General features: G+C 33.4%; 1 protein-coding gene across 2 annotated transcripts in view; it reads left to right on the top strand.

Annotated features, from left to right (window-relative positions):
- The window catches only part of PHIP (PHIP subunit of CUL4-Ring ligase complex), a 147,661-nt gene extending 124,869 nt beyond the window's left edge, over nucleotides 1–22,792 (top strand). For both annotated transcript variants that reach the window (XM_077162287.1, XM_077162286.1), the window contains exons 32-40: nucleotides 1,068–1,193; nucleotides 2,068–2,137; nucleotides 2,450–2,500; nucleotides 2,778–2,927; nucleotides 13,620–13,772; nucleotides 15,010–15,173; nucleotides 15,619–15,878; nucleotides 16,437–16,634; nucleotides 20,024–22,792. In XM_077162287.1, the coding sequence (XP_077018402.1) occupies nucleotides 1,068–1,193; nucleotides 2,068–2,137; nucleotides 2,450–2,500; nucleotides 2,778–2,927; nucleotides 13,620–13,772; nucleotides 15,010–15,173; nucleotides 15,619–15,878; nucleotides 16,437–16,634; nucleotides 20,024–20,661 (1,810 nt within the window). In that variant the 3' untranslated portion in view covers nucleotides 20,662–22,792. The remainder of the gene's footprint in view (nucleotides 1–1,067; nucleotides 1,194–2,067; nucleotides 2,138–2,449; nucleotides 2,501–2,777; nucleotides 2,928–13,619; nucleotides 13,773–15,009; nucleotides 15,174–15,618; nucleotides 15,879–16,436; nucleotides 16,635–20,023) is intronic.
- The last annotated feature ends 355 nt before the right edge of the window (nucleotides 22,793–23,147 follow it).

Genomic DNA, 23,147 nt, shown 5'->3' with positions numbered 1-23,147 from the left:
CTCCAACCTGATAATATAGTTAGGTACCTGGGTTATGTTCTAATTTAACACCATGATGCCTTCATGTGTTATTTTAATTTCTGAAGCTTTTTTTTAGCTTCTTCCTCCTTAAACTTTTTGATTTCAGGCTTCTTACACTTTTTTGTTTTGCTCTCTGATATTTGTAGTTCAGTCTCCTGTTAAGCTATTATCAGTTTGCCCTGGTGCTAGTAATCTAATGCCTTATTTTATAGTTTTCTATTATATGAATGAGCTTTTTAAATGCTATTTGAAACTGTCAGAAGCTTTTCTATGATCCTCTTTTCTATATCCACAATTACATATACTTAGGACTTTTTTATCCCATGTCATTGTATTTCTGTTCACAAGTAAGATATTCTGAGTATTTTCTTATTTCAAGTGGGACCCCATATTGGACATTATTCTCAGAACTTTTTCTTTACTTACAGCTTTGAAATACAATAAAGGACTACAATTTGTTTTAGCATTGTCAGTCCAGTGTTCAGAAAAATAATTATTTAGTTAGTTTTCTTGGCAAACTAACATGCTCATCATGTTTTTATGTTTTTATATTTCATCAGCAGACTATCAGTTATCTTTTCATTTTTACTTGTCATTTGGTAACTGGCATTATTTGGTAACATTTTTACTTGTTAATTGGTAATTGGTATTATTATTAGATTAAAGTTGGTTCCTTTTTTTTTATAACAGTCAGATATGCTTATTACACATGCATTGCATACATTCAAAGCACAACTAAAAGACCCTCTGTTTCTTTTCTCCTATCACCCTACACCCAAAACATTCTTCTATCCAAAAGGAAGGCTCTGTTGATAGTCTAGTGTGTCTCAATCCAGATACTTATATGTTAATGTTGCTACTCTTTTTTTCTCTCCTAACACAAATGGGGTCATAGTGTTTTGATAATGGCTTTAAAATAATATATCTGGGTTATATGATTGATTTGAGACTGAAATTGAAAAGTTGGATGCCTCAGTTTTCAATGGTGTGTACGTATTTCTAATTATAATGAAGTTTAGACGCTCCTGTATTTTATTTGTTTAAAGGCGGATTTCTTCCCTGATGTGGGAAGTTCGATATATAGAGCATAATACACGAACATTTAATGAACCTGGAAGCCCTATTGTGAAATCTGCTAAATTTGTCACTGATCTTCTTCTACATTTTATAAAGTGAGTTACTATTTTTGTATTTAATTATAATAATTGGAATAATTACTCACAATATTTAAAAATGCAAAATAATTAAAATGTAAATGTCAAAATGTGAAGTATAATCATTTTTTGGTACATGCTGCCACATAAACACATTTCTGTTCAAAATAGGAATCATATTTGTCTGAAGAAGTAAAATGTAATTATGAAATCATTACTGTGGTTAATTTTTTAATTTTTTATCCACTCATTAAAATCTATGCTTCAGAAAATATCTTCTCTAAATCCAACTGTTGGACAATAATACTAGTAATAGTTAACATTTATTAAACATGTACTGTTTTACATTAATGAGCTCTTCTAAGTCACATGATAATATTATGGAAGAGAGAGAGGTCATTATCTGTAGTTTACAGTTAAAGAAACTGTGGTTTATAGAGGTTAATTTGTTAAGGTTGAATAGTAGATGAGTATCTGCCATCCGATTCAAGGTCCTTTTGTCTTGATACTATATTGTCCTTGCCATTCACAGGCTAGTACTTAAGTAGTACAGTAGGAACCTGAATTTAACTTTCAAGATTGTTCTTCCTCAGGTTCCAATTTGCTTTCTCAGATTAATTGGTCCTATAGCAAGAGTTACAACTACAAGTTATTAAAAGACAGCAGCACTTTTCCTTCCTTGATGTATTTCATGTAGTTACAGAATGAATTGAACTTTCTCAGTTGAAGCCAGCGAAACGAATCATATATTTTGTACACAGGCTCAAATGTGTGTGCCTAGGGTATAAGAGTTAAGTAATGGAAACTGTTGAGCTTCAAGTTTTAGTATTAGATTTTAAAGAAAAAAAATCAGTCTACTCTGATACACTAACATTTCTTTCTTGTTATTTAGAGATCAGACTTGTTATAACATAATTCCACTCTACAATTCAATGAAAAAGAAAGTTTTGTCTGACTCTGAGGTATTTAATATTTCATTATCATTACTTCATTGGGATTATTCTGTATATATAACAAAAATGTTTATGCTATAATTTTCAGGTAAAAACTGTTACAAAAGTTAATTTAGTCTAAAGCTGTAATTAACTTTGGAAAACCTTATTTGTTATAATTATAAAATTCTTTCTTAAAAGAGGGAGACTTTTTATAAGTCACTAAAGTACACCAGCAAGTACTTTCTGGGTTTTCCAAAGTGTGGAGGAGATAATTAAACAACTGTAGAGTATAATGTAATAAAAAATGTTTTATGACGTTGATAAATTCTTGCTTCAAAGGAAGAAGAGAAAGATGCTGATGTGCCAGGTACTTCCACCCGAAAAAGGAAGGTAATGATAGTTTTTGTTTTACTTCTGTGATTTATTAAGCAGAAGTTACTTGTATATGAATTAAAATCTATTGAAAGCATTTTTTTTGTTCTTAGTATTTTTTAAAACAGAGTAAGTAATACTTCCAAGTCAGTTTTTAACTCAGAATGCATTGCTTTTAAAAATATGTGAATATTTACTTTTAATTGATTTATTGTATTTAATCCAAGAATGCATTAAAATATAAATTTTATTGTATGTGATATTTTATTAATATATTTGAAAATTGTTATTTCAGGACCATCAACCTAGAAGAAGATTACGTAATAGAGCTCAGTCTTATGACATTCAAGCATGGAAGAAGCAATGTCAAGAGTTGTTAAATCTCATATTTCAGTGTGAAGATTCTGAGCCTTTCCGCCAGCCAGTAGACCTTCTTGAATATCCAGTAAGTATTTTTTAAAATGTTTCATCATCTGTTTGTTACATATTTTATACATGATAGTTGATACGTAAGTGACTTCTTTATGGTTGCCTTATATTCATTATTTCTTGCATGTTCTCATTATCCAACGGTATGTGGTTATCTATAAGCATCCAAGTTGAATATTGTGGTAAAATGAAAATATCCTAAGAATATAAAAAATTGATATATGGGTCCCAGCTCTGCGTTTTGCCAGTTGTGTGACTTTAGGCAAGTCTCTTTGTCTTCTCATTGGAATATTTACTTACTATTTGTTTTCCCCACAACAGTTCCACAAACCTATTATATTTGGTATAATTGTTATTATTGTTGTAACAATTATTTGGGAAACAAGAATAATAACTCTTACTTAACATTTTCCACAGTTATGGGAATGAAGTAAGCATATATAAAAATGCTTTTTAAACTGTAAAATACCATATACGAACATGAAGTACCTTTATTGTATTTATTCAAGTAATACCAGTTTACGATCTTTATGGAATACATGCTAAAAGAGTTTAAGCATGAATCCAAGTGTTTATTTTTGTGTAGTCATATCAATCTAAAGTTAGCTTAAAGTAATTTCTTTTTCATTATTTGGTTGTTACTCAGTTCAGATAGTATTCATAGTTTCATATGAAAATAAAAATTAAATGTTCTGTGTGAGAGTATAATCTGGATATGCCATTATCTATCTTTTTTAAGCTTTGATAAATTTAACTTGCAATGATGAGAATAGAGAAGTTTCATTAGTAGATAAATTTAATAAAATGATTTCTTGTGTGTCCTTTAAAAAACAAGGATTGTGACTCTTAAATATGGGGAAATTTTTAATTCCAGCAATGTAAAAATGTAATAATAAACTGGGCTAATTCAAGCAAAAAAATACCTAGAAGAACTGAGCTAATTCTGGTTTTTAGTTTTCTCTTTTATTTTTTGGAATCCATGGATTTCTTTTTGTTTATTGGGAGTTCAACTGTGTATTTAAAAAGTTGCAATTTATCCAGTACTTGCAGGTATTTGTATTCTGGGCTTTCTCTGACACACACACACACACACTTGACATACAAACATTCTATACATGGTGTACAATCAGTGGTTCACAGTATTATCACTTAGTTGTGTATTCATCACCATGATAATTTTTTTAACGTTTGCATCTCTCCAGCAAAAGAAATAAGAAAGAAAAAAGAAAAAAACCCATACAAGCCATACCCCTTACCCCTCTCTCTCATTGACCTCTAATATTTCAATCTACTCAATTTATTTAAACCTTTGTTCCCTCTATTATTTATTTTTTATCCATATTTTTTACTCATCTGTCCATACCGTAGATAAAAGGAGCATCAGACACAAGGTTCTCACAATCACACTGTGACATTGCAAAAGCTGTATCATTATACAGTCATCTTCAAGAAACATGGTCACAGGAACACAGCTCTACAGCTTCAGGTACCTCCCTCTAGCCACTCCAAAATACCATAAACTGAAAAGGAGAATATCTGTATAATGTGTAAGAATAACCTCCAGGATAACCTCTTGACTCAGTTTGAAATCTCTCAGCCACTGACACTTTATTTTGTCTCATTTCTGACTTCCAATTTTAATTGAGAAGGTTTTCTCAGTCCCTTGATGGTAAGTCTCAGTTTATCCCAGGATATCATTCCCATGTTGCCAGAGACACCCTGGGAGTCTGACATTATATTTTAAATAGACATAAGAGGACTCTGAAAGATGGGGAAGAGAAACAAACAGGTTAGGAACCTCAGAACCTGAGGAATGGCACAGTAATGATTCCCTGGGTTTACATTTTTCTGTATACATCCCACTCTGGCTACTGGAGAAGCTGGCAGTGGGCACAGACAAATAATGGCCTAAGAAAAGTGCTTTCCTGTGAAAGGACCAGGAAAGGGAAAGCCCACCAAAACAAAAATACTTACACCAATAACTACTCTGCTTGAGCAGCTCTGCCCTGTCCCCCAGCAAAGTCTGAGTGTATAGCCTTTCCTCACCAAATATCAGTGAAGTACATGAGACTAGCCTACAGTTACACAAACATCTAACAGTAATGCTGTCCCTTCCCCTAATCATGACTTTAATCTCTGCTCAGTTATAATGAACCACCTGCCCAAAGGGCCAGTCAAGGCCAGATAGATGTTTGGTAATAAGACACTCCTCCTCACAGTGAGTGATATCGGTGGATGCCTCGAGAGTGCCAAAACTCCCAGCAGTACTCCTTTCTACAGTAACAGGGAATTCCTCTCCACCGCTGCCCCCTCACCCCCCCACCCCCTGCCCAGTGTCAGTAGGTGCAGAGTAGTGAACTTGGACTTCTACCCCCACCTGGCAATAACAAGTGGTGCCTCCCTTCACCCTTCAGAGGAGGCCTGCTGAAATACATTTTTAAAAAGAGGTACAGTCATAAAATGCCACCCAAAATGTCTAGGCTTCAATTGAAATCATTTGTCATGCCAAGAGCCAGGAAGACCTCAAACTAAATGAGAAAAGACAATCATTAGAATTATCTAACAAATATTTTTTAAATAGCCATCAAAATTGCTTTAATGAAAAGTTATGAATATACTTTAAACATATGAAAAAATAAAAAGTCTCAGCAAAGGAGTAGAAGATGAAAAGAAGAAGGAAATGGAAATAGTAGCACCAAAAAAATAATAACAAAATCCCCTGATACTGTGTCAAACATTAAGGACATCCAAATGAATAGGCCAAGCCCTTGATCTTGAGGCTTACTCTTGTGAAGCTTATGTATGTAGCAGAGAAGCTCTGCCTACCTGTAGGTTTGTCTAAGAGTTACTTCTAGTTGTCTAAGAGTTACTTCTTTTGTTGCTCAGAAGTGGTCTTTCTCTCTAAGCCCAACTCTGCAAGTGAAATTACTGCCCTTCCTCCTACGTGAGATGTGACATCCAGGGTGAAAGTCTCCCTGGCCACATAGGAGATGACTCCCAGGGATGAGTCTGGCCCTGGCACCATGGGATCAACAGTGCCATCCTGACCAAAAGGGGAAAAAGGAGTTGTAACAAATAAGGTATTAGTGGCTGAAAGAGTGCAAATAGAGTTGAGAGACTACTCTGGAGGTCACTCTTAGGTAAGCTTCATTTAGGCATTGCTACCTACCATAACTTGCCAAACCACAACCACAACCATTCCAGCCAATCCTAAAGAACACCTAGGGCAATATTTAAGATTCTACAAAGGTTCCATTTACTCGGGTAACTTTCCAGAAGCGTACAAATTCCAGATGAGTCCCTGGAAAAGATAAGTCCTGTAGTGAAAAGGGATGAGCTTTCCAGAATATCAACTAGTTCCATCCCCCTACCCCATATTATCAAAAATACCTTCCAACATGAAAAAGTTAGAATGGGCATAGCCCAAATACCCATGAAGAGTGGAAGAAAGGTGAAAAGTGATGGTAGAGTTATACAGAGAAGGGTAGGGTTTAACAAATGCTTATGATTGTGGAATCAATATATTGTTATTTCTTTTAGTCTCATATCTTAGAGCAGCCTGAAATAAAAACTTACAATTGTGGAATTGTAACCCATACAAAACTCTGAAATCTGTTCTACAACTAATTGTTGTGATGTGCTTTGAAATTTATTGCTTTTTTGATATATTTTTCACAAGGAAAGAAAAAGAAGTTTCTTCTAGCCTCCAGTGTTTTGGAGCAGCTAGAAAGAAAAATCTATAAATAGTAGAATGGTAACCCTTAACCAATCTTGAAATGTGTTCTGTATCAACTTATTGAAGTGTGCCTTGAAAATCAATGCTTTTTCTTTCTTTTTGCATGTATAAATGTTACACTTAACAATAAAAAACATTTAAAAAATAATAAATAAAAATTTCAGTGGAGAGAACAGAAGAAAGAATCTGTGAACTTGAAGATTAAAAAAAATAGAAATTGCTCAATCTGAACAAAAAAATAAATTGGAAAAAAAAATCATATCCTTAGGGTCATGTTAGGATTATAATAAAAGATGTAACATTCATATCATCTGAATAACAGAGAAAATGAGGAAGAAGATGGAGCTGAAAAAGTATTCAAAGAAATAATAGCAGAAAAATTCCAGTTTTCACAAGACATAAACGTGCAGATTCAAGAAGTTAGGCATACCCCAAACAGGATAAACCCAAAGAAATCTTCTTTCAGCTGCAGTATCATAACAAATTTCTGGCAACTGAAAAAGAGAATATCTTGAAAGCAGCCAGAGAGAAATGATACATTACCTGTAGGGGGAAAAACAATTCAAATGCCTGTGGATTTCTCATCAAAAGGAAGAGAAAAGTGGTGTAACATCTTTGAAGTACTGAAAGAAAAACTTTCAGGCCAGAATTTTATATGAAGTTAAAGTATTTTTTAGGAATGAAGGAGAAAGCAAGACATTCACAGGGGTAGAATTTGTTACTAGCTGATTTGACATAAAAGAGTGACTAAAGGATGTTCAAACAGAAGGGTAATGATAAAAGGTGTTGTCTTAGGACCTCAGTAAGGTACAACGTGGTAAGCAAGAATATGGGTATATACAATGGGCTTCTTTTGAGTTTTCTAAATCATGTTTAATTGAAGCCCAAACTGTAATATCTTCTAATACGGTTTTCAGGGTATATAGTGGAAATATTTAAGGTGGTTATTATAAATAAGGAAAGGTAAAAGGACAGAAGGAAGGGGAGGTTTTTACACCTCAACTTGTAAAATGTCAATACCAGTAGACTGGCAAATCATGTACATATTGTAAAATACTTGGAACAGGGCGGGCCACGGTGGCTCAGCAGGTAAGAATGCTTGCCTGCCATGCCGAAGGACCCGGGTTCACTTCCCAGTGCCTGCCCATGTGAAAAAAAAAAAAAGAAGCTTGGAACAACCACTTAAGCTGTACAAAGAGATATAGCCACAGGTACCATATACATCAGTGAAAATGGAATCTAAAAAACTTTAAATACATACAAGAGGGTTGGGGAAAGAAAACAAAAAAAAGACGAATCAGAAAACAAAAAATAAAATCACATTTAATACATGTCAATAATTATATTAAATAGATATGCAAAAAAATACATTAAATATATATGGTCTAATTAATACCAGTTAGGGGGAGGCAGGCCAAGATGGCAACATAGGGAGATTTGGGATTTAGTTTGGCTTCTAGAGCAGCTAGAAAACATCCAGAAACTATTTGAAACAACCGTTTGTGATCTCATATGTCCAGACGCATCATACACTAGTCTGCTACATGTGGAAGGGCTGAGATCACAGTGTGGAAGTGAAAGTAGTCTCCCAAGCTCTGGAGGCTGACGCCACTTTCCAGCTTCCACAGCAGGCTGTTTTGGAGTTTTTTTCCTGTGGGAAAAAAGAAGCAGTCTCTACTAGGAGCAAGGAAGGGTAACTCAGCTAAACTCTAGTTATGGAATTAAGAAATTTGGCTGCTCAATACAAGCACCAAGCCCAGATAAACCCAGAGCAAGCATGAAAGGAACCTGGAGGTAGCTCCCTGGCAGAGAGGAGGTGCGATGAATGGGAAAAAGAACAATAGATTCTTGGAGTTGGCCAAGCTTGAGAATACTGGAAAAGGGCTGTGCCACCCCCAAAGGGACATATAGAACCAGGCACTAACTCCAGCACAGTTGATTCTGGGAGGGCTAGGGTCCAGTTCTGAAAAGGTTTTTGTTTTGTTTTTTACTCGTAGGTAGTCTGTTAAATAAAGCTGCAGGCAATCTTAGGTTTCAAAACTACCCCAGGGAAGAGAGGAATTAAAGTATGTCTGAGAGACTGACTAGTCAAGTCAGAGGGATAATTCCCTAATGGGTCTGTCTTCTTCAAGAAAATGCAAGAATGGGTGGGGGTACCAGCACAAGTGGTAGCTCTCATTTCGGGAATTTAGATACCAGGGGCTGGAAAACAAACAGTTAAGCCCACCTTCTGCCTTAGCCTCTGTCTCAGACAGACCCCTTATAGGGATATGGTTTGTTGAGAATTAAAGGCACTGCACCACTTTACGCTGGTGGGGAGCTGTGGGTTGACAAGTGCCAGCTCCTTGGCAGGATAGAAAAAACAGAATCAAAAGGCCTCACAGGAAAGACATTGGACACCTGAAATCCTACACGCAAAAGAATAGGTAGGGAAAAAAATAGAAAAATATGAGCAGGGTCTTCAGGAATTGAATGTCAACATCAAGTGCATGAATATATGTGTTTTGGGTGTCCCACAAGGGAAAAAGAAGGGAAAAGGGGCAGGAAGAGTAATGGAGGGAACAGTCACTGAAAATTTCCCAACTCTTATGAAAGACATAAAATTACAGATCTAAGGAACAGCATGCCCCACACAGAATAGATCCAAATAGACATACTCCAAGTTGTTTACTAATCAGATTGTTAGCTGTTAAAGACAACAGAATTCTGAAAGCAGCAAGAGAAAAGCAATCCATCACATTCAAGGGAAGTTTGAGAAGACTGTGCAGATTTCTCAGCAGAACCCATGATGACGAGAAGACAGTGTTATGATATATTTAAGATACTGAAAGAGAAAAATTGCTAATGAAGTATTCTATATGTGAGAAAACTGTCCTTCAAAAATGAGGGAGATATTTCCCAGACCATGCACCTTCCCAAAACAAAAATGAATGGGGGAGAGTGTAAAATATTTCCAGACAAATAGACACTGAGAGAGTTTATGAACCGAGACTGGCTGTATATATTAGAAATACTAAAGGGGATGCTACAGAAAAAGGACAGGAAAGAAAGGTTTGGAAGAGTGTAGAAATGAAAATTATTAGTAAGAGTAAAATGAGAGCGAAAAATAAGATGTCATATAAAATCCTGAAGACAAAATGGTAGAAAAAAGTAGTGCCTTTACAGTAGTAGCATTAGATATTAATGGATAAATTCTTCAATCAAAAGACAGACTGTTCAATTCCTGGTGCCTGCCCATGCAAAAAAAAAAGGCATAGACTGGCAGAATGGATTGAAAAACAGAACCTACCTATGTGCTGTCTACTAGAGACTCGCTTTAGAGCCAAGGACAAAAACAATGAAAGTGAAAGATTGGAAAAAGATATTTCATGCAAACAACAACCAGAAAAGAGTGGGGGTAGCTGTACTAATATCTGACAAATTAAACTTCAAATGAAATACAGTTAGCATAGACACAGGAAAACATAAAGGGGACAATTCATCAGGAAGACACAGCAATCATAAATATTTATGCACTGAGCCAGAGTGCTCAAAAATACATGAGGCAAACACTAACAGCATTGAAGGGAGTAGTCATCTCTACAGTAATAGATGGAGACTTAAATATACCACTCTCATCCATGGCTTAAACATGTAGACAGAAGATCAAAAAGGAAACAGGTTTTGAATAAATTTTAAATGAACTAGACCTAATAGGCATTTACAGAAAAGCACTCCACCACAACAGAATATGCATTATTCTCAAGTGCTCATGGATCATTCTGCAGGATAGACACCATTTGTTGTGTCACAAAGAAAGTCTCAATAAAGTTAAAAAGATCAAAATTATAAACAACACTTTCTCAGAACATAATAGAATGAATACCGATATTCAAAAAGAAGAAAGCAAAAATCGAGGAATTAATTCTTCACGTGGAGGAACTAGAGAAAGAACAGAAAACTAACCCCAAAGCAAGCATAAGGAAAGAAATAACAAAATTAGCACATAAATAAATGAAATTGGGATCATAAAAACAATAGAGAGATTCAACAAAACAGAAGTTGGTTCTTCGAGAAAAATCAGTAAAATCAATGGCTCCTTAGCTAGGCTGACAATGTAAAAAAGAGAAGATGCAAATAATAAATATACTAATTAAAAGAGATTGACAGAGTGGATTTAAAAATATGACCCAACTTTTTGCTGTCCGCAAGAGACTCACTTCAAATCTAGTGACATAAGAAGGTTGAAAGTAAAAGAATGAGAAAAAGATATACTATGAAAACATTAATGAAAGGAAAGCAAGAGTGGCTATGTTAATATCAGATAAAATGGATTTCAGAGCAAAGAAAATAACAGAGACAGAGAAAGACATGAGAATAGAAGTGTCAATCCACCAAAAGACAGAACAGTCCTAAATGTGTACCTCCCAAACCAGCAGACCTTGAAAATGTGACATAAAAATTGATAGAACAGAAAGAAGACATTGACAAATCCACAATTATAGTTGGGGACTTAAACATTCTCAACAACTAGACAGAAAATCGGCAAAGAAATAGAAATACTCAGCACCTCCATTAACTGACAAGATTTAATTGACGTTTATAGAATACCTAACAACAGCAGAATACACATTCATTTCACGTGCCTGTGGAGAATACATCAAAACAGACTATATCCTGGGCCATAAAATACCTTAATAAATTTAGAGTAACTAAAATCATATAGTATGTGTCTTCCAATTATACTGGAATCAAACTAGGTAAATAATAAAGGAAAATAACAGTAAAACCTTCAAACACTTGGAAACTAGCTCATACCCTAATAAGTAATCAGTGGGCCAAAGAGAAAATCTTATTGGGAATACAAATTTACACTGAACTCAATGAAAATGCATGCAACATATGAAAATTTATGTGATCAGCAGAAGCAGTGCCTAAAGGAAAATTTATAGAGCTAAATTCTGCATGAGAAATAGAGAAAATAATATAATAATAATAATATCCCCTATCAAGAAACTAGCAAAGGAAGATCAAAATAAACCAAAAAGGAGAAAGATAAGCACAGAAATTGATCATTGAAATCAGAAAAATGAGAAAATCCATGAAGTCACAATCTGTTTCTTTGAAAAGATCAACAAAATTAACAAACATCTGTTAAAGTTCACAAAGATAAAAAGAGAAAAGACAAATTTTTAATATCAGGAATGGAATAGGATGTATCACTACAAACCCTGAAGATATCAAAAGATAATAAAGGACCTCAAGCACCTCTACCTGTGAATTTGATAACCTAGATGAAATGGGTCAAATCTCAAAGTACAAACTACCACAAACTCACTTATTATGAAATAAATAATTTGAATAGCTTTATAACTATTAAAGATTTTATAATTAAGCTTATAAACCTTCAGGAAACACTATTTGAGACCCAAATGACTCCACTGAAGAATTGTTCCAAATGTTTAAAGAATTAATATCAATTCTATTATAATCTCTTCCAGAAATTAGATGAGGAGGAAATACTTTCCAACTCCTCCTGTGAAGCCATAGAAATATTATCTGACATCAAAATCAAAGATGGTAAAAAAAAAAAAAAAAAAAAAGTACATGTCAGTATCTCTTGTGAATATAGTTGTAAAAATTCTTAAAATCCTAGCAAGTATGATTCAGTAAGTTATAAAAATGATTGGGTTATTCCAGGATAGAAGTCTGGTTCAGTATCCCCAGAATCAGATCAATGTAATCTGTCATATTAACAGGTTAAAGAAGAAAAATCATATGACCAATCTGTACAGATTAAACCTTTGACAGAATTCTACACCCATTCTTGATTTTTGGAACTCTCGGGAAACTAGGAATAGAGGGGGAGTTGATAAAGAACTTGATAAAGAACGTCTACAAAAAACCTACAGCTAAAGTTCTCTAGCAAGCACAATGAGGCAAGAAAAAGAAATAAAAGGCATACAGATTGGAAAGAAATAAAACTGTCCCTATTCACAAAGGTGGTATGATTGCAACTTGTGTATAGCCTCCTAGGCTAACTTGAAAGGCAGAATGCCAAACATTTATTATATATACATGTATTTGGAAAGAAAAATATCAAATTCTTTAATAACCCTGCCTTTTATTGAATCTTTATTTTACAGTCAAATATATTTATCATAATTGAAATAACTGATGTAAAATCTAGTTATTATAGTTCAGATAATTGAGTTATATACTTTAGAAGCTGTTGAATAGGTATAGTGCTCTTTGCCCCTGCTAAAAAGACACCATATTTTGATAATTTTATGCTTTTTCTTCTCTCTCTCTCTCGCTCCTATGCTTTCACTTGTCTGTCTTTATTGCTTCTAATCCTTTTCCTCATTTTATACACAATTGATAAGGTGGAGACCTTGGGTGAGTCTACTTCTCCCTTGTGTAATGAAGCATATAAAATTTGTGACAACTGTTTACATTCATGTCTCTTGATGACTGCAAAATTCCCAATGGTACTGAAGTTGAGGTTACTGGAACTCAGGCCTCCATATAAATGGGACATTTGCCATATTCCCATTATTATAATTATGCTTCAATAAGTCAGAAACTTTTAGAATCTATAGAAAGTATAAAGTTTTGTGTTTTTTATATTGAAGTTATTTTTATAGCTGTAGAGTTGAAACTTTTTCATTACTCTTTTTAATCCTCTTTTCCCAATGTAACTCAGCCATATCCTTTAGAGGATCCCTTTTCCAGCCAGATAAAAGGAGGTGCTTCTTTCTATATTCTTAGATTCCAGTCCTATATTGCTTACAGTAGAAGGTAGAGGGCCTGAACTAAATAAAACCTGTTTGAAAAAAGGGAGATTGATGAAGGAAACAGGAGTGATTATTAATAGTTGTAGATTCGCATTCACTATAGAAATCATGTGAATTACTGTGCTGACAAGTAATACTTTGTAGTAATAATAATAATAATGATAATAATAATAATACCACTTCTTTTGCCTCTTAGGACTACAGAGACATCATTGACACTCCTATGGATTTTGCTACTGTTAGAGAAACTTTAGAGGCTGGAAACTATGAGTCACCAATGGAGTTATGTAAAGATGTCAGACTTATTTTTAGTAATTCCAAAGCATATACACCAAGCAAAAGATCAAGGGTATATACTAAATTATTTGCTTTTAGACTTAAATTAAGTGGTAATATTGGAAAAATATGTTAATAGCTAAATGTTATGTTTATTTAAAACCTAGAGCAAAATTGACTTTATGTTTTTACTAGTATTCTAGTGCAGAAAAGAATTCACAACTTTCAGTTTTGTCTCTTCTGTGAAAGAACACTGATGTCATTCTTCAACATAGTTTTAGGAGTGGTTACTTTTCTTGCAGTAGTATGATTGAGTAGATATTATTTAAGAATTTTCCTGGTATGTACTAGAGCTACCTGTGCTTACTTCTTCCAATTATTTTCCACATTATGTGGAAAGAAGCATTTTTTTTGTGAGTGATGAATAAAAATAAGTGCTAGTATGAATATCATTTACTTCTCTTTTATCAATAAGACATCACAAAAGGGTGATGTCTAGACATGAAATGAGAAGGAGTAGCTGCTAGTTTTTTCTTTTTATTAGTTAAAAAAAATTAACTAACAAAACATTTAGAAATCATTCCATTCTGCATATACAATCAGTAATTCTTAATATCATCACATAGTTGCATATTCATCATTTCTTAGTACATTTGCATCGATTTAGAAAAAGAAATAAAAAGACAACAGAAAAAGAAATAAAACGATATAGAAAAAAAAAAAACTATACGTACCATACCCCTTACCCCTTGCCTTCACCTACCACTATTTCAAACTGAATTTATTTTAACATCTGTTCCCCCTATTATTTATTTTTATTCCATATGTTCTCTTCTTTTGATATAGTAGCTAAAAGGAGCATCAGACATAAGGTTTTCACATTCACAGAGTCTCATTGTGAAAGCTATATCATTGTTCAGTCATCATCAGGAAACATGGCTACTGGAACACAGCACTACATTTTCAGGCAATTCCCTCCAGTAGCTGCTAGTTTTAGATAGCAATGGAGAAGAGGTTCAAAACCCTCAAGGACAGTTTCAGTATGATAGCATTCACAAGAAGGAGTTTTGTTTCTGTCGTGTAAATTCAGCCTTAAGAATCTCAAAGCTTGGAAGATTCCTAATCTAAACCCCCAAAATAATTTAATTGTAAAAATGTTTCAGTTTCACTCTTTTATTAGAAAAGATGGGAAAGCAATTTTTAAATTTAAATAATTTTGATAGAAAAGTAATTTTATTATATGTTAATATTTACTATACAGGCATTTTTCTTCCAGGAATGTTTGAACACAGTTTTTTTTCTTTTTATAGATTTACAGCATGAGTTTACGCCTGTCTGCTTTCTTTGAAGAGCACATTAGTTCAGTTTTATCAGATTATAAATCTGCTCTTCGTTTTCATAAAAGAAATACAATAACAAAAAGGAGAAAAAAAAGAAACAGAAGCAGCTCCGTTTCCAGTAGTGCTGCATCAAGGTATTTCTCTTTTAAATAGCATCACCTGATCTATAATTTGGACATCTAAATTATAGAACTTGGTGTTTTTTAATGCTTCCTTTACTATTCCCTATATTGCAGAATGATATATTTGACATGCAAGTTCCTATGATGTGGAGGATTTTTAATCTTTTAACTAAAGCTATACTAGTGTAAGTGCTTAAATTCAAACTGCTAAAACAGCATTTTTAGGATAGTGATGGCATCATGCTTTCTGTCATATAACTTTAGCATTTACAGCAATCCTTCACTAAATATTCACTATTCAAAGGCTCACAACCATATGAAATCCACTACAAATCTCATATTTTAACATATTTCATAATAGTACAAATATTTAGTCTGACAGTATTATAAAATGGATGTGTTTTATTCATCTACATAGAGCTATAAAAATGAGTAAAAAGTATTATTTTATTTGTAGCCCTGAAAGGAAAAAAAGGATCTTAAAACCTCAACTGAAGTCAGATATCTCTACCTCTCCATTCTCTATACCAACACGATCAATACCACTGAGGCACAATACTGCTCAGATAAATGGTAAAACAGAATCCAGTTCTGTGGTTCGAACCAGAAGTAACCGAGTGGCTGTAGATCCAGTTATCACTGAGCAACCATCTACTTCTTCAGCAGGAAAGACTTTTATTTCGAAAGCTAATACATCTGTAATGCCAGGGAAAACAAGTAAGAATCAGTTACAGTTTTTAAGTTGAAGTGTGTATGATATTCTTTTCTGTTTGCTTTTTTGTAAAGTTACAAACGTGAATTACTTACACTTTTACTTTGCCAGATGAAATGTACTGGGTTTTGGTAAACTCCAGCATATGCTATTAATTTCTGTTTTTATCATTGTTTTTGCCTTTTTTTTTTTTAGAAGAAATTTTGTTTTTAATAACATGAAAATTGAGGTTTAGGAATAGCAGTGACGAATAATGGCAACTGTGATGCAGACTGCCTGAATTTAAATCCTCTACCCATGCTTGGTTAACAGTTTGCCAAGACTTGCCTTCATAATCTTGAAGTGCCAGGATAGCTGCTAAAGGGCTGAGACCATTAAGAATTTTTAGTTGTGTATGCCTCTTTCCTATTTTGAAAATATATTACATAAGGAAGCTTTACACATCTTCCAGGTTTTGTCCTCTTGGCTCATTCAAGCACTTTAGATTAGAAGCAATTCCAACCATGCATATGTTTAGGTTCAATACCTCTTACCTTTTTTTTCTTTTTGTGTGTGTTTTATAGTACTGGAGAATTCCATGAAACATTCGAAAGTCTTGAATCCTCTTTCAAGTCCTGGTCAATCCAGTTTTAGTCATGGCATTAGGAATAATTCTACAAAAGAAAACCTGGAAAAGGAAAAGCCAGTCAAACGTAAAATGAAGTCATCTGTACTCTCAAAGTCATCCATGCTTTCAAAGTCATCACCTGTCATTGAGCAAGGTAAAGTCTTATTTGTATCTTTCAAGATACAATAGATCCCTCTTAAAAGTGATCCTTTCATTGGAGTTACCATTTATACACACATTTCTGGTTGCTCATTTTAAGAATTACATATTCTGTATTAGTTGATAATTTTAGTTAGACATTTTTTTATTTGCAGCTCTGTACCAAAAACAAACTGCATTGTCATTAAATATAGAAAGATGAGAAAAGCATGCTATATGGAAGTAAAAGTAGATTCTAGGATTTAAGGCTTTTAACGGAGCAAATTAAATAACTTGCTTATTATAAAACCTAAAAAAAGTATATCCTCAAAGTTGAAATTAAATTGGACTTAGTAAGCCAGTGTAGTAGCATTTTCACTTTCTAGAAAAGTGTTTAAGTTGTAATTAAGTCACAAAATATAACACGCTGACTTTACTTAATAATAATTCATTTGAATTATCTACATTCAGGCCTCCATTATTGTATGCAACTTTTGACCCTCACAGTTATGCCTCTCTTTGATCCATGGGTTTTATTTTAGAGGTTTTATTTCTGAAAATGGATAAAGTAAGTGAAAAAATATACCATATGACATGTTAAAAGAACTTTGGCTTCTTGGCAGCAGCAGCCCAAGAATAAGTCTTGTTATCATGACTTCCAGATATTTATAAGGCATTTCCACTTCAGCGTTCCTCTAGAAATCTCATTCACAATTTAATTTCTCTTCTGAAATATCTCATTTTGGCTTAATTAGAGGCATTGAAATCCTACTTATATAAACTTAGGAGTCATGCTATCATTTTCCTCAGCCTCCTAATTATTCAGTAGGCTTTACTTTCTGCCATTTCTGCCTCCCTAACATCTCTTAAATCCATTCCTTCCTCTTCGTTCTCACTTACTTGGTCTTAATTCGGGTTCATGTAATTTCCCATCTGGACTGTCATCTTATTTCCCTAATTGATCTCTTGCTTCTGTTCTCAACTCTTCCTCACCCAGTCCATTCTCCACATTGCAGCCAAGTTACCTTCTGGTCATTTCTTGTTGACACATGTTCATCATATACACAGACCTAAAATCTTCCCCAAACCCCCCCCCCCCCTTTTTTTTGTATGGGCAGGCACTGGGAATCGAATCCTGGTCTCTGACATGGAGTACTCTACCTGCTGAGCCACCATGGCCTGCCCCTTCTCCTGCCTTTGAATCAAATATAAATCAGATTTTTTTTTTTTTGTAATATACAAGACTCTTCATTACTTGGCTTTTCCCTTGCTTTCCAGCTTGACCTTCTTTCTCCCTTGTATGTCCCTTGCCATCCTAAACCACTTAGAAGTCCCTGAAAATTGTTATTTTTGTCTACCTTCTTTTTTTTTTAATGCCTTTTTGCTCCTAGTTTAATTGGTCTATTATATTTCAAATATCATCTCCACTTCTGAGTTCTTTAAACATAATCAAGCACTTCTTTGTGTCCCCAGAACACCCTTTAAATTAGTTTTTGTGGTACTTAGAGTGTTGATAGAACTGTTCTTTTTTATTTTTCAGCATGTCTTTACTTTTCGGTGAATTCTGAGCTTCTGTCTTTAAGTACACATCTTTTAATCACCTATATTTGGAATATATAGTAGACAGTATGTGTTTGAGTAAATTAAATGATGTAAATGATTCCATCACGTTTTTGTATTAGCTATCTTTCTGAACTGAATTCAACATTTTGAATTATGTTGGCCTTTCTTCTGTCAGTCCTTGAATCCTAGAGAAAACAAATGTATAGTGAATTATAAATATAATTCTAGCATTATGATGGGGAAGTCCAGTAGCCAATGTGATTTAAATTTTTGAGTATTAGAAGTATTCAAAAGTAGTTGCAATATGGTATAGAAATATGATAACTATTAAATAATTCATTAACAGTGATAGTTGAGAGTAGTGCTAATAGAAATATGATGTGAACCACATATGTAATTTTAAATTTCCTAGTAGCCACATCTGATAAGCACAAAGAGGTAAGATTAATTTGAGTACATTAGTTCTTAACTTTTTTAGGTTGTGTATTTCTTTGTAAAATTGATCAAAGCTATAGTCCTTTCCTTCAACAGTAAAGATGTATCCACACAAAATTTTCTATGATTTCAAAGGGTTCCTGGGATCCTTCAAGCCCATCTATAGAACTTTTACTGGATACATAGACTCGATAGTCAGAGCCTTTGTCAGTAGTTTAAAAGCAAATAAAAGATATACAGGATCTTCAGGCATTTTAATGTAGTTGTTGGGTAGAAAATATTTAACTGATGGCAGTTCAGCATGATCACCAGATCCTACAGATTTGGAATTTGATCTCAAGCATTTTATTTGTTTATATGAAGTCTAGTGGTATTTATCATGGAATTTGTTACAGTGGGGTATTTATCACAGTTATCGAAGCTCACATAGTGGTTTTGATTTATTCATGTAATCAGTATTTCTTAGGATTATTAAATCAGTCATTTGCCATTTAGTAACATAAGAAGATAGGGCTGTTTCTGAAAGGCCCGAGAAGAACAGCTGACATTGAGTTATCTTTTTTTATCTTCTTCATACAGTTCCAATAGCACAACCCTTGACCCAACAGTAACTTACATGAAAACTGTCAAAGGTGTGATAGTTTTTATAGAGTAGCTGATATAAATTATTCCAGCAGATGTATTTTCAAACCCCTTGCATAGGAAGATTAGGAGATCCTGATTTATATTTGCAAAGAAATATTTAGACTATAAACTCTTTTCCGATATCAGAAAAGATACCACATCCAGAAGGGGATCAGATAAGAGTTAAAAATCATTCCAGCCTTGATTATCCCTTATTCCTCCTTCCCTCATAGGTAAAATGATTTAGAGGGATTTAGGGTAGATGATATACCTAATTATTCACACTACCAAATTAAAAGGTCATAAATTTTACACTAAGGTTATTTTCCATAATTGAGCTCTTCTAAGGTAGGCAAACAAAAATCCAATAAGGAGTAAAATGTTTTATAATTGTTCAGTTCTACACAAAATAAAAGAGGTTATTTTCTGTAATGGAAAAATGTACATATATTAAAATATATAGTAAAGGTGGTAAGATTAAGAAATCTTGGCTAATTCCAGCTCTATCTCATTTTATGTATTAAGTTAGACAAGTTATTTGTTCTAAGCGTCACTTCCCTCATGTTAAACAAGGCATTGATGACATCGTTTGGATTGTTTCTCTGTGAGTTTTAAGTAAAAAGTAATATTATTAAACTCATTTTTTTCTAAGTTTCTTTTCTCATTTTAGTAAAAATTAGGATTATGTCTTTGCACTGAAGTATAGCAGTAGCCTTACTGGCTAATTTGAGGGTCAAACAAAAAAGTAATCCATGTATTAAGTGTGTTGTTATCTCCTTGTAGGAGATTGTAAGAACAACGCTCTTGTACCAGGAAGCATCCAAGTAAATGGCCATGGAGGGCAGCCATCCAAACTTGTAAAGAGGGGACCTGGAAGAAAACCTAAGGTAGAAGTTAATAACAGTAGTGGTGAAGTTATACATAAGAAAAGGGGCAGAAAACCCAAAAAACTACAGTATACAAAGCCAGAAAATTCAGAGCAAAATAATGTGCATCTCATCAGAGATGAAGTAGTTCCTTCCTCAACATGCAGTTTTCTTTCTGAAAGTAGTATCGTAAAGGAAGATTTGTTAAAGAAAAAGAATCGTGGAGGCAGAAGACCCAAAAGGAAGATGAAAACACAAAAACTAGACTCAGATCTCATGATTCCTTCAAGTGTTAAAATACTAAGGAGGAGTAATCGAAAAAAGACAGATGACCCTATTGATGAGGAAGATGAGTTTGAAGAACTTAAAGGCTCTGAACCCCACATGAGAACTAGAAACCAAGGTCGAAGGACAGCTTTCTATAATGAAGATGACTCTGAGGAGGAGCAGAGGCAGCTGTTGTTTGAAGACACGTCTTTGACTTTTGGAACTTCTAGTAGAGGCCGAGTCCGAAAGTTGACTGAAAAAGCAAAAGCTAATTTAATTGGTTGGTAACTTGTATCAGAATATTTTACTTTAAAATATATAAAGCAGGTACAGTTAAGGAATAAGGAGAATTAAGGCTTCTGCTTCCTTGCTGCTATGGTGGATTAGGGAATGTTATGGTTTGATTTGCAAAAAACAAACAAGATACTTCACTTCTTTAAATGAATATATATATAAATATATACATATATATATATATTTTAAATGTTTGCTATTTATTGCCCTTAGGTAGGTTATGCATTCAACGTTCATTTTGTTCACTGTTTGAAACAAAAGAAATTGAGGACCTATAATGAATTCCTGATTTGTTTATGGGAAAGACAGTTCTGCTACACTTTTAAGGAGCATAATGTTCTTAGTGATAGAGCATTTCATGTTAAAATGAATGTTTATTTTTTGACCACACAAGGTACGTTTCTGTTGATACAGAAGTCGTGCCACAGGAAGACAGCTGTTACACAGAATAACAGTAAATTAAGAATTGTGTTTCCAGTAAAGATAAATATAAAATTTCCAGCATTTGATACCCTAAAAAACTTAATTTTAATTGTAGAACTTTCATCTACAAAGAATCTAGAGGAAGCTTTTGCTTTATTCCATTTCTGCCAAACTTAAGAGAAAATGTACTGATAAAAAGGAAACATATCCACATTGGAAAACATTTGACTGTCTAATTTTTCAGACCTTGATTCTTATATCAATCACTCAATCTCTGTTTATTGTGCCAAAGACTGAGAATCAGTGCAGTGGAAAGCCTGTTTTGACTGTCAGGACAGCATACAATTTTCGATATTGGAAAAAGGCTATATATTATTCTGAAGAGTTATGCTGAGATGTATCTTTTTTTTTTGGTACTAATAGAAAATAATGCACTGGTGGGTCCTTTGACAGAGATGTTTTAAAGTAAAATGTTTAAGTGGTTAAAGGATTCAAGGAAAATACAGGAAAAAGGTATGGGATTTGATGTTTACTTGTTGATCTGGATTAATGTCATTTCTAAACTTTAGACATATCTGATAGGCTAAAATGACTTACAAAGAAATGTGTCTGTGTGTGTATGTGTATATATTGATAAATGGGTATAATTAAATATATATACAAACACATACTTATATACTATTACCCAGGTATAAATTCTTTTTTCAGGATTTTTAGATAGCGCTAGAATAAAAATAATTTTAAAATGTCATACTTTATAGTTTAATTTTAAGGGGAAATTGGTTATTTTCAATTATTAAAGGTTAAAAATAGGCCAAATCACTTTTTATGCAATCATGTTTTATACAGTGGTCTCATTGCACATTGTGTTTTTCTGCACTTTTTAAGGTATCCTTATCACGCTGGTATGTCAATATACACCCTAAAGAAAAATTCCATTTAATGATTGTGCCTTGTATTCTATTATTTTTTGCATCATTAGTAAAATTAAGTTGTCTATTGTAAATGATAACTATATGACTTAGGAGAATGTATTGCTATATGTACTGTTATGGAAAAGGAAAGCAGTTATTTATTTGTTTATGGTACATTTAGTTATTTTATACCTTAAAAACAAACATGAATACCATTTCTATTGTTTAAAATTGTCCTTAAAAAAAAAAAAAAACTTTTAAGAAAGTAGGATTTTCTTAGGACTGGTATGGTACAAAAATGTAACCGAAAGTTTCAGATTCTGCATTTTTAAAAAGTGAGGATGGGGCAAATATATATCAGTCTGACCCTGACAGAAAAAGAAAGTCTTCAAATTGAACCTTGACAAAATATGTTACATAATGATTTCTTTACTTATTGCTGGTAAGGATAAATGTTAGCTGTCATTTAATTGTCTTTAAGAAGAATGGAAAGTGATGTATTTGGGCTTTTTAGATTGTTTGTAACTAAATTTGTACAGAAATCCTCCTGTGAAATTAAGTAAACTATTTTCCAGATCTTGACTGGATTACAATGATTTTGCAGTTGAAAAATAATTTCAAAACTTTCAGGTTTTTTGTATATTTATTTTTTTCTAACAGATATATTTAACTGTATAATTGAAATTCAGTAGGTAAACTCTCCATAATGCAGAAATAGATGACTTGGTTGTATAGTAAAACAAGTCAGTTACACAATTGAAAATAAAGTGTATACGTTTGAAATTTAAGTCATTAAGGTAATTCATTGCTTTTAAAGGCAGTCTCTTTGAAATATGTAATTTCCTGATATTATCTGCATTGTGTAAGAAAAACAGTAGATCATATCAAATCCAATCTTGTAAAGAAAAAAAAGCATATAGTTTAAGGTGTGTACAGAAAAAGGAAGAGAGTGCACAGTCTTAAAATATCATACCTCAAGTACGGTGTATTCATTGGTTCTAACCCTTGGGTAAAGAATTGAGTATTTAACATCTTACCTGCAACAAGTAAATGTATTATTCCTGTTTTAAAGACACTGTATAATTATGACCTTATGCGGACTTTATTAGACACTAGTTGCTTCGTAAAGCAAAAATGATTTGG

Source organism: Tamandua tetradactyla, chromosome 5 (assembly GCF_023851605.1).
Source record: "Tamandua tetradactyla isolate mTamTet1 chromosome 5, mTamTet1.pri, whole genome shotgun sequence".
NCBI lineage: Eukaryota > Metazoa > Chordata > Mammalia > Pilosa > Myrmecophagidae > Tamandua > Tamandua tetradactyla.
This window is presented reverse-complemented; position numbering and strand designations above follow the sequence as displayed.